Source organism: Globicephala melas, chromosome 5, assembly GCF_963455315.2.
Source record: "Globicephala melas chromosome 5, mGloMel1.2, whole genome shotgun sequence".
NCBI lineage: Eukaryota > Metazoa > Chordata > Mammalia > Artiodactyla > Delphinidae > Globicephala > Globicephala melas.
In genome coordinates, this window is record NC_083318.1 from 127328104 (window position 1) to 127344957 (window position 16854).

The following is a 16854-nucleotide window of genomic DNA, read 5'->3' on the forward strand; positions in this document are numbered from 1 at the left end:
TAAATTCTTTAATTTCTGCTACCAAATTATCTAGTATCTGTAGAGACCAACGAAACAGAATTCTTCTATCCAAATCTACAGTCATATATTGTAGCACTTATTGGTCCTTAAAAGTCACTCCTGTACATGTCCACTCGCATACAATTGCACAAGTGAGCATATCACTACAGCCTATGCCTCTGATGCCTGACATGATGCTTGCCAAAGCTCAGGACCATCCACTCAGTGTATGTACTTGTAGCCTAATAACTCTAATAACTGTGCACTAATATGCAAGTGTGTAATAAAGAAATAGACAACATTTCATATGATTGTTCTGAAGTCATTAAAATGTAAAGCATACAAGATACTGGGCAGATAGCAGATAATAAACGTAGTTACTATATCATTATATAATATTTATTACATATTAAAGTACTTTGATATCAAATATGTGTGGTATAGGCACATAGTTACTTGAGATATAATTAGTATTTACTTATTAAAAATCACTCTGAGTACTGTCATTTCACTGAATATAATCACACGAGCAATCAGTGATCTAGTTTAACTAGTGGTCCAGGATAAGTTGTTGTAGTAAAGCTATTTATAATAATTTCTAAAGTATAATACAATGATTAGTGTGATGGTCTCTATAACTTTTAAATTAGTTAATAAAAAGGAGTTCTTTTTTCCCTGATGGCTATAGCAAAAGGGAATGAATGCAGATATTTTCTGGGTTCAGGGAGAGAGTTTAGGTGATAGATTAACGCTGCACATATGTATAGAGGGGGGCTGGCCAGATCGTGTTTCTTTCCTCTCTCTTCCTCCAGATGTGTCCAGGGGACTAGAATGCAGAGTGTCATTATTAAGGAACTCCACAGAGAAGGACAATTTAAATTGTCAACATCCATGATGCTAATCAAAGGAAAAATAATGCTCATTGCTTAATATTGTGTTTTAGTAGTTCAATGAAATATATTCACTCAGAATTAAAATCTCTGTAAGGTAAAACACCACATGGATAATAAGAAATAGAACATTTGGTGTGACTGATTAAATACTTCTTTAATTGCTATTATGTTTGTGTATTGATTTTACTGGTTTCATTTTTTTTGGCATAAAAAACCCAGAAATCAGGTCTGGAAACAAAAAATATCTGTCGTGAAGAAAAAGCCAATTAACCGCAACTAAGGAATAAACCATCCTTTTCCTGATGACCTGGTTCATGTTAAGGATCCATTAAACTTCTCTGCTGGTCTTTTACCATAAAACCCTGTCATTCCCTTCACTCCATTATGCTTTCCATCCTCTCTTCTAAATTCATAAAAGCAATGGTGTGCCTCTTCTAACAAGTAGAAGAACAATGGTGGTCCCTGGGACGAGAAGCTGCATAGAGACCTGCAGTTGACCCGCAACTCGCAGCAGAATTCAGCCAAATCACAGCTCTTACGTTCCATCAATGAGAAATAACTTTTTTTTTTTTGATGTGGACCATTTTTAAAGTCTTTATTGAGTTTGTTACAATATTGCTTCTGTTTTATGTTTTGGATTTTTGGCCGCGAGGCATGTGGGATCTTCGCTACCTGACCAGTGATCAAACCTGCACCCCCTGCATTGGAAGGCGAAGTCTTAACCACTGGACCACCAGGGAAGTCCTGAGAAATAACGTTTTTAAAGTCACTGATTTGGGTTGTTTGTTACACAGAAAAGGTGACTAATGTAGGACCCTAGAGTTAATTTAATATCTTCATTTGCTGATAAAGAGAGAGGCCTAGGTTTTTAGTTAGCTAACAGAAGAGTTATAACATAAATTTGGACTACTGACTTGTTTTGTTACACACAAAATGCCTGGCTTTTTGTTATCTTGAAATTTGGAGGAATACAACTCAAATAGTTTAAAATTTGGGGCCTTAGTACTACCTACAGTACTACCCAGTACTGCTCTCTTTCATCTGGCTTTAGCTTTTAGAAAACAGGTACAAAAATATCTAGTAATAAATCAAAGAAATCAGTGGCAAATAGAACATACTTCTACCTGAAAGATATTTCTCTCTCTTAGGTCCAACCTTGTTTGGTAGTAGAGATAATAAAATGCAGTGATCTTGTAAATTCCTTTCAGGCCCAAGTCTTTCATCTACATCATTAATATAAAATATACATTTAAAATTTTCTTTCTTAAACAACTTATAAAGAAAATTCTGATTTGAGGATGAGTATAATTTCTTAATAAACTGTCTTCTAAATTTCCATGACAAAGTTTCACGTATACTTTGACACCAATGACAGACTCTAAAATTTTTACTCTTTTCCTTTGCAAAATTGATATGGAAACATCCCTATAAGTATGTACTTCAAAACTTTAACCTGGTCCTGAAGTTTATTTTATGCTTTGGTGTTTTTAGAAAGGAATGAATTTTGCTAACTCTATGACAGTTTCAGCTCCTAAAAATTCAGAGGCTAAACTCAATTAAGTTTTTATTTTATTTTGTGTATCAGTTTTTTGAGAATAACCAGTTATATGCAGCAGTAACTTTTCCCTTTTTATGCGAAAAATAATACTTTAGTACATGCTTTAGGAAATGTCTTATTGAACAATCACTTATAATTCCCTTTTGTTGTTGTTTACTGTGGTTTTCCAAACAAAGAGAACAAAATGTAGTAAACTAAATGGAGTAACCAAGTGGATTTTCCTTTTTCTATATTTCCTCTCTTCTTATTTGGACCACACACAAATCTTACCTTTGTGAAAAAACATCCCGGTAAGGACTGCCATGCTGCAATGCAATTCCATATCCTCGATCAGCAACAGTATTCCCAATGGTGTAAAAGGAGCAGTCTGGGTCATTGATAGCCACGTATTCCAATACAGCTGCATCCCATACAAAAGCATAATTTCCATATTTTACCTGTGCAAATATGGAGAACAAAAGAAGAAAATAGGATTTAAGGTTGGAATTTTAAGTCATATAGACAGGATAAAAAATGTTACACTGGTATATATTTAATTGTGCAAAAAATTAATAGGACCTGTATTTCAAACTAAACACCTATTCTGCATGAGAATTTGGCTCTGGTTAATTTACAGCTCTGTTCTCTTGGAAATGTAATAAAGTTGGAATGTAAAATGACGCCTGAGTAGTAAATGTCATCTGAACTGGGAGAACAGTAAATGCAGGAAAGGAAACCATGTCACTGAGCTTCTCTGAGTGCAGTAATTCTTATAGCTGGCCTTGTGTCTTTGGGGACCCTGGAAATTGTGCTTTTGGAGTTGTTACAAGAGATATTGACTCCTTTGGATTATTAGGCTTCCAAGCCAGATAGGCTTTTGCACCCACCCAATCTGGGTATCATCTTCTTGCCTGTGATGTATATTCTAAATGAATTCTGCAAGTAAAACTCACACTGAAGAGAAATAACTAACACTGGCCTGCTGGCAAGATATATTTCTTGTCCTTCTAAGTTAATCTGTTGCCAAGTGTGACCTATGGTAATCTTGTAGCCAAACTTGGTGGGCATTGCGATAAGGAAAAAAATAATTATACAACCTTGTCTATCACCATGTAGGGAACATGACTTTATTCTGGGTTGTTTACAATATCTTTTAGTGATTATCTTTTTTTCCCTCAGTAACCTAAGTCAATTTTATCAAAAATAAATACTGATATTAATAAAGTTAATTTAGAAAATTATTACATATACAGAACTTAATGAATTCATAAAATAAACAGAACTAATAATTAAATCAAATATTCAGTTTGTTTATTTGCTTATTTATTTGAGGGGAAAGTAATTTCTTGGTAAATCTGATTAGGGAAAAAGAAAAAATGTATAAGTACAGGTAGAGGGAATGATGTCAGCAAAATGGGTGAATAGGAGGTCCCTCACCTTCATACCCCCAGAGAAACGACAATTTGGCAGCCATCCACAGACAAAAGTGCCTTTGTGTGAGCCTTGGGACCCAGGCTGCAAAACTCTGGTGGAGTCTAAAACTGACAAAGAATGCTTTCAGAAGGTAGGCCTGTACTCCAGTGGCCGGTTGGCTAACTGTGGTCCTGGCTGCAGTCCTAGAAGCAGCCCTATTTCCCTGTGGACTCTGCTCCAGATATGTAAAGGTAACAGGTAAGGATGTCCATTCTCATCACTTCTATTCAATACAGTACTGGAAGTTCTAGCCAGAGTAATTAGACAAGAAAAAAATCCACATTTGAAAGGAAGAAGTGAAATTATCTCTATATGCAGATGACATGATCATATGTGCAGAAAATCCTAAAGAGTATACAAAAAACTACTAAAACTAATAAACAAATTCAGTCAAGTTACAGGACACAAACATACAAAAAATTGTGGCATTTCTATACACAAACAATGAACTATCTGAAAAGGAAATTAAGAAAATCCCATTTACAAAACAACAAAAAGAATGGAAGAAACTAAACCAAAGAGGTGAAAGATTTGTACAGTGAAAATTACAGTAATGAAGGGAATTAAAAAGGACACAGATAAATGGAAAAACATCTTATGTTCATGGATTGGAAAAATATTGTTAAAATATCCTGACTACCCAAAGTGATATACAGATTCAATAAAATCCCTATCAAAATTCCAATGGCATTCTTTACAGAAATAGAAAAAACAATCCTAAAATTCGTATGTAACCACAAAAGACCCAAGATTACCAAAGCAAACTTGAGCAAGAAGAACAAAGCTGGAGGCATCATGCCTCCTGATTTTAAAATATGTTGCAAAGCTATAGTAATTGAAACACTATGGTACTGGCATAAAAACAAACATATAGTTCAAGGGAGCAAAATAGAGATCCCAGAAACAGATCCACACATTTATGGTCAACTAATCTTCTGAAAGGATGCCAAGAACACATAATAGGGACAGGATAATCTCTTCAATAAATGAAGCTGGGAAAACTGGATATCCACACAGAGGAAATGAACTTGGAATGCTATCTCACACCATATACAAAAATCAACTCAAAATGGATTAAAGACTTAAGCATAGGACCTGAAACTGTAAAATTCCTAGGAGAAAACACAGGGTAAAAGCATCTTGACATTTGTCTGGATAATGATTTTTGGATATGACATGATCAAAAACATAGGAAACAAAAGCAAAAACAGACAAATGAGCTATCAAACTAAAAAGCTTCTGCACAGCAAGTGAAATAATCAACAGAGTGAAAAGGCAGGCTATAGAATGGTAAAAAAATATTTGCAAACTATATATCTGAAAAGAGGTTAATGTCAAAAAAAAATAGGGAACTCCTACGACTCCATAGCAAAAACATAAAACTTGATTAAAAAATGGGAAAAGGACATTTCTCAAAAGAAGACATACAAAAGGCCAAAAGATACATGAAAAGGTGCTCAATATTACTAATCATCAGGGAAATGCAAATCAAAACCACAATGAGATATCATCTCAAACTTGTTAGAATGGCTATTACCAAAAATGACATGACATGTCATTTGAAATGAAATGACAAGACTAAGCGAGGAGATGGAGAAAAGGGAATCCTTGTACCCTGTTGTTGGGGCGTAAATTGTTACAGCTAGTAGGGAGGCTCCTCAAAAAAAATAAAAACAGAACTACCATACAATCGGGTATATATCCAAAAGAAATGAGATCAGGATCTCAAAGATATACATGCACTCCCAGGGTCATCACAGCATTATTCATAATAGCCAAGATACAGAAACAACTTAAATGTTCATCAACAGATGAATGGGTAAAGAAAATGGATAAATAATAATGAATATACAATGGAATATTATTCATCTTTCAATAAGAAGGAACTTCTGCCATTTGCAACAACATGGATGAACCCAGAGGACATTATGCTAAGTGAAATAAACCAGACACAGAAAGACAAACACTACATGATCCCACTTACATGTGGAATCTAAAACAGTCAGACTCACAGAAGCACAGAGTAGAATGGTGGTTGACAGGGGCTGGGAGGTGGGAGAAATGGGGAGATGGAGGTCAAAGGATACAAAATCTCAGTTATGCAAGATGAATACGTTCTGGAGATTTAACATACAGCATGGTGAGTAGAGTTAACAATACATGGTATTACATATCTGAAATTTGCTAAGAGGGTATATCTTAAGTGTCCTTATGACAAGAAACCATAACTATGTGAGATGATGGATGTGTTGATCAGCCTCATTGTGGTGATCATTTCATAATGTATACTTAGATCAAAACATCAAGTTGTGTACCTTAAATATATATAGCTTTTTGGGCAGTTGTACATCAATAAAGTTAAAAATACAGATAGTTAGAAACTGGAAATGAAATAAAATATTCAGAAAGATGTTCAAAAATAATTGTATACATGATTCTATAGGAATAAAATTAAAATATCAATAATGTTGATAATTTCCTGGAAAAAGAGAAATTGCCAAATTTTCTCAAGTAGAAATAAAAATGTCTCTAGAACAAAGAAAGAGCTAAATTAACCTTGCTACTAAAATATGAGAAACCTCCAAAAATCTCAGTCTTGTTCTCCCCAAAATATCAGCAAACTGATTTTCATGGTATAGCAGAAGAAAAATGTAGTATTATTAAACAAAAACGATCAACACTGCTTCAGTATTAGGAAAGTTATTGGGATAATATATATTATAGACGAGGCTTTATAAAATTTTTAAATGATCTTTCAACAGATACCGAAAAGCTATCTGACAAAATTGAAAACCATTACTTATCTCCTATCTATCTATCTATCTATCTATCTATCTATCTATCTATCTATCTACCTATCTAGTAATGCACAAATAAAAAGTTTCTTCTTTAATGATGTATAGAATAGAATAACTACCTCAAACAAGCAGCACATCTTTTGGAAACTGAAACTCTAATGGTATTACCATCAAAGCCAAGAAAATGGTGCCTACTTTACCCCCCCAAACTTAACATGATTGTGATCATTTTAGCCTATGCAATAAAGCAGGAAACAAATTCTGATTTCAAGCTATTGGAACAAAATTATCATTATTTGATGACATACTTATGAAGTCCACAAGAATCAATGGAAAAAATAATAGAAAATGGAGATGTGGTACATATATACAATGTAATATTACTCAGCCATGAAAAGGAACAAAATTGGGTAATTTGTAGAGATGCGGTTGGACCTAGAGTCTGTCATACAGAGTGAAGTAAGTCAGAAAGAGAAAAATAAATATCGTATACTCACACATGTGTGTGGAATCTAGAAAAATGGTACAGATGAACCTATTTTCAGGGCAGGAATAGAGATGCAGATGTAGGAAATGGACGTATGGAGACGTGGAGGGTATGGGGGGTGGGATGAATTGGGAGATTGGGATTGATGTACATGCACTGCTATGTGTAAAACAGATAGCTAGTGGGAACCAGCTGTATAGTGCAGGGAGCTCAGCTCAGTGCTCTGTGGTGACCTAGATGGATGGGATGGGTGGGGGTGGGAGGGAGATCCAAGAGGGAGGGGATATATGTATACATATAGCTGATTCACTTCATTGTACAGCAGAAATTAACACAACACTGTAAAGCAACTATACCCCAATTAAAAAAAAAAGAGAAAAGAAAGATTTCAACATATAGATTGGTTATAAACAGATATATGAAAATCAACTGCTTTTCTATTAACACATCAATAAGAGATAATATATAATTTGACTAAAAATATCCATTTACACTAAATACAAATATCTGGAATAAATTTAACCATAAATGAGTAGGATTGTATACAGAAATCTTCAACACGTGACCGAAGACGACTTGAACTCATTTCTAGATAAGATGTAACATATTCCTAAAAGAATAGATGTACAATTGTAAAAGAAATGTCAGTTTTCCTCATGTTATTTGATACTTAATGCAATCTAAGCAAAATGTCCAAAGAATGTCTTAGGACTTATTAAAATCTTTGCATATTTACTTGGAAGAAAATAGATGAGAATAGCAAAAAATTTTGAAAATAAAAAATGACTGGAGACAGAATATTAAATAGTGAAACATGCTATAAAGCTTAAAAATAAAATAGCACAGAACTTATTTGAGAATAGAAAATTGGCAGAATAGATATAAAAGCTTACAGAACTGATAAAAGTATACAAATGTCATATATAGACTATATTACAAAGACTGCAATCCAAATCAGTGTGGCAAATAAGAAATATTTTTAAAAAGATAGTAAGTTATTATTTTAAAAGGTCAGTATCAAAGCACTATGTCACACCATACACAAAATAAATTCCTATAGTGTAAAACATTAATTATAATGGACATAGAACCCAAACTTTAAAAATCCACAGAACTGGAAGAACATGTAAGACTGTATTTTCTTTTTTGTTTGTTTGTTTTTTTGCGGTACGTGGGCCTCTCACTGTTGTGGCCTCTCCCATTGCGGAGCACAGGCTCCGGATGCGCAGGCTCAGCAGCCATGGCTCACGGGCGCAGCCGCTTTGCGGCATGTGGGATCTTCCCGGACCGGGGCACGAACCCGTGTCCCCTGCATTGGCAGGTGGACTCTCAACCACTGCGCCACCAGGGAAGCCCAAGACTGTATTTTCTGATATTGGAAAAAGAATAGGATATCTAAACATAAATGTAGAGAAAGAAAATATAATTAAATATTTGATACATTTAACTCAGCCCTCTGTATCCATGGGCTTTGCATCCATGGATTCACCCAACTATACACAGAAAATATTCAAAAAATAAAATTCCAGAAAGTTCCAAAAAGATTTCTCCCAGATTAAGTTGGAGGTTGAATTTGCTGTATGCCTGCAACTATTTACATAGCATTTACATTGTATTTGTAACTATTTACATCACATTTATATTGTATTAGGTATGATAAGTAATCTAGAGATGACTTAAAGTACATGGGAGGATGTGTGTAGGTTATATGCAAATACTATATGATTTTATATCAGGGACTTGAGCATCCCTGGATTTTGGGGGTCCTGGAACTAATCCTCTGCAAATACTGAAGGACAATTATACTGCCTTTTTAATATATTTGCTTAGACCAGGCCAATATCAGATATTTGATAAAAAGTTTTGCATGAAATATGGTCTAAAACCTTCAGACCAGTTTACTGTGCTCAGTGGATATTTATCTTTGTTGGGAGTGAACTCCAACCAAACCATGGGATCTTGAAACAGATAAAAGAAATCATTCGATGCAACTGCTGATGGAGTGTCTACCGTATCCTAGGCACTCTGTTAGGTACTATGGGTCAGTGTTTCTCAAAATGTGATACTATTAGAATTAGAATTACCAGGGGATTTTTTTGGTAAAAAATGTAAACTCCAGACCCAACCCCAAACTTATTGTATTGGAATGTTTGGTGTTTGAGGCCTGGGAATATGCATTTTAACAATCTTGGAAGTTGACCATCATATGAACACCAATTTTTAAATAAAATGCTTTTGATTAAAAATAAGTTATATAATGAGGAAAAAATTTAAACATGAGGCTTGATATAATTATAAAAACTGACATATTCTGGAAATGTCTGTGTGGGAGGGGTAAAATACTTGGTTAAGCTTCCTCTACATTGATTACTCATATCTGCATAGTCATCCCACAGTCCTTGCTCTCTCTGATCTTTTGCACTAATCACTGTAGGGAAGGAGTTCTTAGCTGAGTGAGACCTCTGTACTGAAAGACAGATTAAGAAGAGAAGAACAAACAGAAGTTTATCAACATATGTGCCTCCTATATACAAGGGAGATGTCCAGGAAAAATTGAGTAATTCAAAGAAGTGAGTTAGAATTCAGGATTAAATACCACCTAAATAGGGAATGGGAGGGGGGGATATAGGCCATTTAGGAGAGAGTGAATGATTTTTAGCAAAGATGAATGGCCTTTAGAAGAACAGAAGGGTGGTATGATAGTTTGTGACAAAAGCTTGTCTGGGTGTGGTGTTGACTTCTAGTCTCTTCTGTGATGAGTCAATATTCCCTGGTTGATGAAACTCCCGAGGAGAGAATTTATGACAATTGAGTTCCTTTTTGAGGACTTATCTTTAGGCAAATAAATGGAGTTCAGAGAAAGCCTGTCCCTGCATTTACTGTCTTTCAAGTGTCTGCAGCTCAAAATAATATATCAATGTTGCATATTTTGGGGTGGCATATTCTGCTACCCCTCAACACCAAATTTCATACTTCTATTTTAGCTTTCTGGGTCTACACGTACAGTAACAGAGAGATAGGAGTGACCTTGAAGCCTCCTCTAGCAACCTACTTTGGTTTTTGCTATTTTCTTCTGTTTCAAACAGCCACTCTGGCCTCCTGGATCCCCTTGCAGCTTCTTTACAACCATCCGGGGACCTCCCCAGTTGGAGACATGTTGCTTTGCTATTATAAAAGTGTTCTAGCATTGTTGTTAATGCTTTGTGAACTGTAGACAACTTTATGTATGGTAACATTATCACTGCCATTATATACATGTGTCTAGTAATTCTAATGTCACAGAACATTATGAATGCTTTTAAGAAAAGAGAACCATTAAACAGTATGATTGAAGAACTACAGTCCTGCAGCCTACGGAATGAAAACCACACTCACAGAAAGACAGACAAAATGAAAAGGCAGAGGACTATGTACCAGATGAAAGAACAAGATAAAACCCCAGTAAAACAACTAAACAAAGTGGAGATAGGCAACCATCAAAAAAAGAATTCAGAATAATGATAGTGAAGATGATCCAGGACCTCAGAAAAAGAATTGAGTCAAAGATCAAGAAGAGGCAAGAAATGTTTAACAAAGACCTAGAAGAATTAACAAAGAAAGAAACAGAGATGAATAATACAATAACTGAAATGAAACATACACTAGAAGGAATCAATAGCAGAATAACTGAGGCAGAAGAACGGATAAGTGAACTGAAAGACACAATGGTGGAATTCACTGTCGTGGAAGAGAATAAAGAAAAAAGAATGAAAAGAAATGAAGACAGTCTGAGAGACCTCTGTGACAACAATAAACACACCAACATTCGCATTATAGGGGTGCCAAAAGGAGAAAAGAGAAAGAAAGGACACAAGAAAATATTTGAAGAGATTATAGTCAAAAACTTCCCTAACATGGGCAAGGAAATAGCCACCCAAGTCCAGGAGCACAGAGAGTCCCAGGCAGGATAATGCCAAGAAATACGCCGAGACACATAGTAATCAAATTGACAAAAATTAAAGACAAAGAAAAACTATTAAAAGCAACAAGGGAAAAATGACAACGTATAAGGGAACTCCCATAAGGTTAACAGCTGATGTCTCAGCAGAAACTCTACAAGCCAGAAGGGAGTGGCATGAAATATTTAAAGTGATGAAAGGGAAGAACCTACAACCAAGATTACTCTACCCAGTAAGGATCTCATTCAGATTCGAGAGAGAAATCAAAAGCTTTTCAGACAAGGAAAAGCTAAGAGAATTCAGCACCACCAAACCAGCTCTACAACAAATGTTAAAGGAACTTCTCTAACTTGGAAACACAAGAGACGAAAAGGACCTACAAAAACAAACCAAAACAATTAAGAAAATGGTAATAGGAACATACATATTGATAATTAAACGTGAATGGATTAAATGCTCTAACCAAAAGACACAGGCTCACTGAATGGATAAAAAAACAAGACCCATATATATGCTGTCTACAAGACACCCACTTCAGACCTAGGGACACATACAGACTGAAAGTGAGGGGATGGAAAAAGGTATTCCATGCAAATGGAAATCAAAAGAAACCTGGAGTAGCAATACTCATATCAGACAAAATGGACTTTAAAATAAAGAATGTGACAAGAAACAAGGAAGGACGCAACATAATGATCAAGGGATCAATCCAAGAAGAAGATATAACAATTATAAACATATATGAACACAACATAGGAGTACTTCAATACATAAGGCAACTGTTAACAGCTATAAAAGAGGAAATCGACAGTAACACAACAATAGTGGGGGACTTTAACACCTCACTTACACCAATGGACAGATCATCCAGACAGAAAATTAAGAAGGAAACACAAGCTTTAAATGACACAACAGACCAGAAAGATTTAATTGATATTTATAGGACATTCCATCTGAAAAGAGCAGATTACACTTTCTTCTCAAGTGCAAACGGAACATTCTCCAGGACAGATCACATCTTGGGTCGCAGTGCAAGCCTTGCTAAATTTGAGAAAATTCAAATCATATCAAGCATCTTTTCCAACCACAACGCTATGAGATTAGAAACAAATTACAGGGAAAAAATGTAAAAAACACAGACACATGGAGGCTAAACAATACATTACTAAATAACCAGGAGATCAGTGAAGAAATAAAAGAGGGAATCAAAAAATACCTAGAGACAAATGACAACAAAAACATGATGATCCAAAACCTATGGAATGCAGCAAAAGCAGTTCTAAGAGGGAAGTTAATAGCAATACAATCTTACCTCAAGAAACTAGAAAAATCTCAAAGAAACAATCTAATCCTACACCTAAAGGAAAGAGAGAAAGAAGAAAAAACAGAACCCAAAGTTAGCAGAATGAAAGAAATCATAAGGTCAGAGCAGAAATAAATGAAATAGAAACAAAGAAAACAATAGCAAAGATCAATAAAACTAAAAGCTGGTTCTTTGAGAAGATAAACAAAATTGATAAACCTTTAGCCAGACTTATCAAGAAAAAGAGGGAGAGGACTCAAATCAATAAAATTAGAAATGTAAAAGGAGAAGTTACAACAGACACCAAAGAAATACAAAGCATCATAAGAGACTACTACAGGCAACACTATGCCAATAAAATGGACAACCTGGAAGAAATGGACAACTTCTTAGAAAGGCATAACCTTCCAACACTGACCCAGGAAGAAATAAAAAATATGAACAGACCAATCACAAGTAATGAAATTGAAACTGTGATTAAAAATCTTCCAACAAAGCCCAGGAGCAGATGGTTTCACAGGTGAATTCTATCAAACATTTAGAGAAGAGCTAACATCCATCCTTCTCAAACTCTTCCAAAAAACTGCAGAGGAAGGAATACTCCCAAACTCATTCTACAAGGCCACCATCATCCTGATACCAAAACCAGACAGAGATACTACAAAAAAAGAAAATTAAAGACCAATATCACTGATGAATATAGATGCAAAAATCCTCAACAAAATACTAGCAAACAGAATCCAAAGCACATTAAAAGGATCATAAACCATGATCAAGCGGGATTTATCCCAGGGATGCAAAGATTCTTCGATATACGCAAATCAATCAATGTGATACACCATATTAACCAATTAAAGGAGAAAAACCATGTGATCATCTCAATAGATACAGAAAAAGCTTTTGACAAAATTCAACACCTAGTTATGATAAAAACTCTCCAGAAAGTGGCCATAGAGGGAACCTACCTCAACATAATAAAGGCCATATACGACAAACCCACAGCAAACATTATTCCCAATGGTGAAGAAATGAAAGCATTTCCTGTAAGATCAGGAACAAGACAAAATGTCCACACTCACCAATATTATTCAACATAGTTTTGGAAGTCCTAGCCACGGCAATCAGAGAAGAAAAAGAAATAAAAGGAATACAAATTGGAAAAGAAGTAAAAGTGTCACTGTTTGCAGATGACATGATACTATACATAGATAATCCTAAAGATGCCACCAGAAAACTACTAGAGCTAACCAATGAATTGGGTAAAGTAGCAGGATACAAAACTAATGCAGAGAAATCTCTTGCATTCCTATATACTAACAATGAACAATCTGAAAGAGAAATTAAGGGAACACTCCCATTTACCATTGCAACTAAAATAATAAAACACCTAGGAATAAACCTACCTAAGGAGGTAAAAGACGTGTATGTAAAAACTATAACACCCTGATGAAAGAAATCAAAGATGACACAAACAGATGGAGAGATATACCATGTTCCTGGATTGGAAGAATCAATATTATGAAAATGACAATACTACCCAAGCAAGCTGCAGAATCAATGCAATCCTTATCAAATTACCAATGGCATTTTTTAAAGAACTAGACAAAAAATCTTAAAATTTGTATGGAGACACAAAAGACCCCGAATAGCCAAAGTAATCTTGAGGGAAGAAAACGAGCTGGAGGAATCAGACTTCCTGGCTTCAGACTATACTACAAAGCTACAGTAATCAAGACAATATGGTACCAGCACAAAAACAGAAGTATAGATCAATGGAACAGGAGATAAACCCATGCAACTATGGTCAACTAATCTAGGACAAAGGAGGCAATGATCTACAATGGAGAAAAGACAGTCTCTTCAATAAGTGGTGCTGGAAAAACTGGACAGCTACATGTAAAAGAATGAAATTAAAACACTCCCTAACACCATAAACAAAAATAAAGTTAAAATGGATTAAAGACCTAAATGTAAGACTGGACACTATAAACCTCTTAGAGGAAAACATAGGAAGAACACTCTGTGACAAAAATCACAGCAAGAGTCTTTTTTAATCCACCTCCTAGAGTAATGGAAATAAAAACAAAAATAAACAAATGGGACCTAATGAAACTTAAAAGATTTTGCACAGCAGAGGAAACTATAAACAGGACGATAAAACAACCTTCAGAATGGGAGAAAGTATTTGCAAACGAATCAACAGACAAAGGATTAATCTCCAGAATATATAAAAGGCTCATGCAGCTAAATATTAAAAACAACAAACAACCCAATTAAAAGATGGGCAGAAGACCTAAATAGACATTTCTGCAAAGAAGATATACAGATTGTCAACAAACACATGAAAAGCTGCTCAACATCACTAATTATTAGAGAAACACAAATCAAAACTACAATGAGGTAACACCTCACACCGGTTAGAATGGGCATTATCAGAAAATCTACAAACAACAAATGCTGAAGAGGGTGTGGAGAAAAGGGGACCCTCTTGCACTATTGGTGGGAATGTAAATTGATACAGCCACTATGGAGAACAGTATGGAGGTTCCTTAAAAAACTAAAAATAGAATTACCATATGACCCAGCAATCCCACTACTGGGCATATACCCAGAGAAAACCATAATTTAAAAAGACACTTGCACCCCAAAGTTCACTGCAGCACTCTTTACAATAGCTAGGACATGGAACCAACCTAAATGACCATCAACAGATGAATGGATAAAGAAGGTGTGGTACATATATACAATGGAATATTACTCAGCCATAAAAAGGAACGAAATTGTGTCATTTGTAGAGACGTTGATGGACCTAGAGACAGAGTGAAATCAGAAAGAGAACAACAAATATCATATATTAACGGATACATGTGGAATCTAGAAAAATGGTACAGATGAACTGGTTTGCAAGGCAGAAATAGAGACACAGATGTAGAGAACAAACGTATGGACACCAAGGGGGGGGAAGTGGGGTGGGGTGGTACGGTGGTGGTGGGATGAATTGGGAGATTGGGATTGACATGTATACTCTAATAGGTATAAAATAGATAACTAATAAAAACCTGCTGTATAAAAAAAAAAAGACTGCAGAAAAAAAAAAACCCAAAACAGTATGATTATCATCTGCAGCAAGGCCCATGAAATGTTGCATAGTAACCCAAACTATATTAGTTTTTCAAAATATCCCTGGCCTTTTTCATCTACTAAAACATATAATCACTGTCCTTTGGATGTTTTTTAAACAATAAATTAAAACTATCTAGAATATACTCATCAACAAAATCTCAAATCACTTTCAACAGAATAATAATTGAAGGCTTGGCCTGGGAAATTTTCAGTCCATCTGAATAGTTGATTGATGTTACTTAAAATTTTTCAACTAGTCTTTGTTGTTGAGGTCATGTTTGAATAAGCAGTTGAACTGTGGGCCATCAATTTATTTACCAGTGAATTCCATGCCAGCAGAGTAATTCATACAGGTCAAACAGAGGGCAAAAGTGTATCTGGGAGCTCCACGTCATCAACATATTCCAGGCCTCGTTTTTAAGGAAGGAAAGGAATCCATAATGGCATCTACCTCCAATATTATTAATTCCTGGTCCCCAGAATGCTATGGTGATTGACAGACAGACCATGGTAGCTACTGATGCTCAGAACTTGTGTCCTCATAATAGTGCCAAGATGCCAATAGCCTGTGGTGGATTACTCACTACCAAGATCATGCCAGGAACTAGGTTTTGTTCCATTTCTACAATATTTCTACAGAAATCTTTCTTTGAATTTCACTTTACTAATAATCATTGTGCATTAATTTTAAGATCCTAAAGGGATCTGTAAGGTATATAAAGGTGAGTAAGATTTTGGCCCCTGCTCTCAAGCTATTTACAACTCAGTAGTGGAGACAAATCAAGCACTAAATTGCTGTAACACAATGTATTTTATGGTAAGTACCATGAAAGAAGCTTGAAGTGTTAAAGTTGTTTAAAGGAAGGGGAACTTAATTTTCATTGGTGGGGTGGGGGGGAATCAGGACAGCCTGCTCAAATATTCTGGTAACTGAAATAGTTGTACAAGAAAACCCCAAATATTTATTTAAGTTCCTTATCTTTAATGTCTAACTGATTGAATAGAGATACCCTTTGGTGACCATTTCTTGTTCATGCACAATCCTCTTTTTTAACATCTTTATGGAGTATAATTGCTTTACATTGTTGTGTTAGTTGGCGCTGTATAACAAAGTGAATGAGCTATATGTATACATATATCTCCACATCCCCTCCCTCTTGTGTCTCCCGCCCACCCTCCCTAACCAATCCATCTAGGTGGTCACAAAGCACCGAGCTGATCTCCCTGTGCTATGCAGCTGCTTCCCACTAGCTATTTTACATTTGGTAGTATATATATGTCAATGCCACTCTCTCACTTCGT

At 35.3% G+C, this 16854-nt stretch overlaps 1 protein-coding gene across 3 annotated transcripts in view; it reads right to left on the minus strand.

Annotated features, from left to right (window-relative positions):
* Window positions 1-16854, minus strand: part of GRID2 (glutamate ionotropic receptor delta type subunit 2) — a 1390615-nt gene that overhangs the window by 155362 nt on the left and 1218399 nt on the right. For all 3 annotated transcript variants that reach the window (XM_060299788.1, XM_060299787.1, XM_030865662.2), the window contains one exon: window positions 2722-2888. In XM_060299788.1, coding sequence (XP_060155771.1) covers window positions 2722-2888 — 167 coding nt within the window. The remainder of the gene's footprint in view (window positions 1-2721; window positions 2889-16854) is intronic.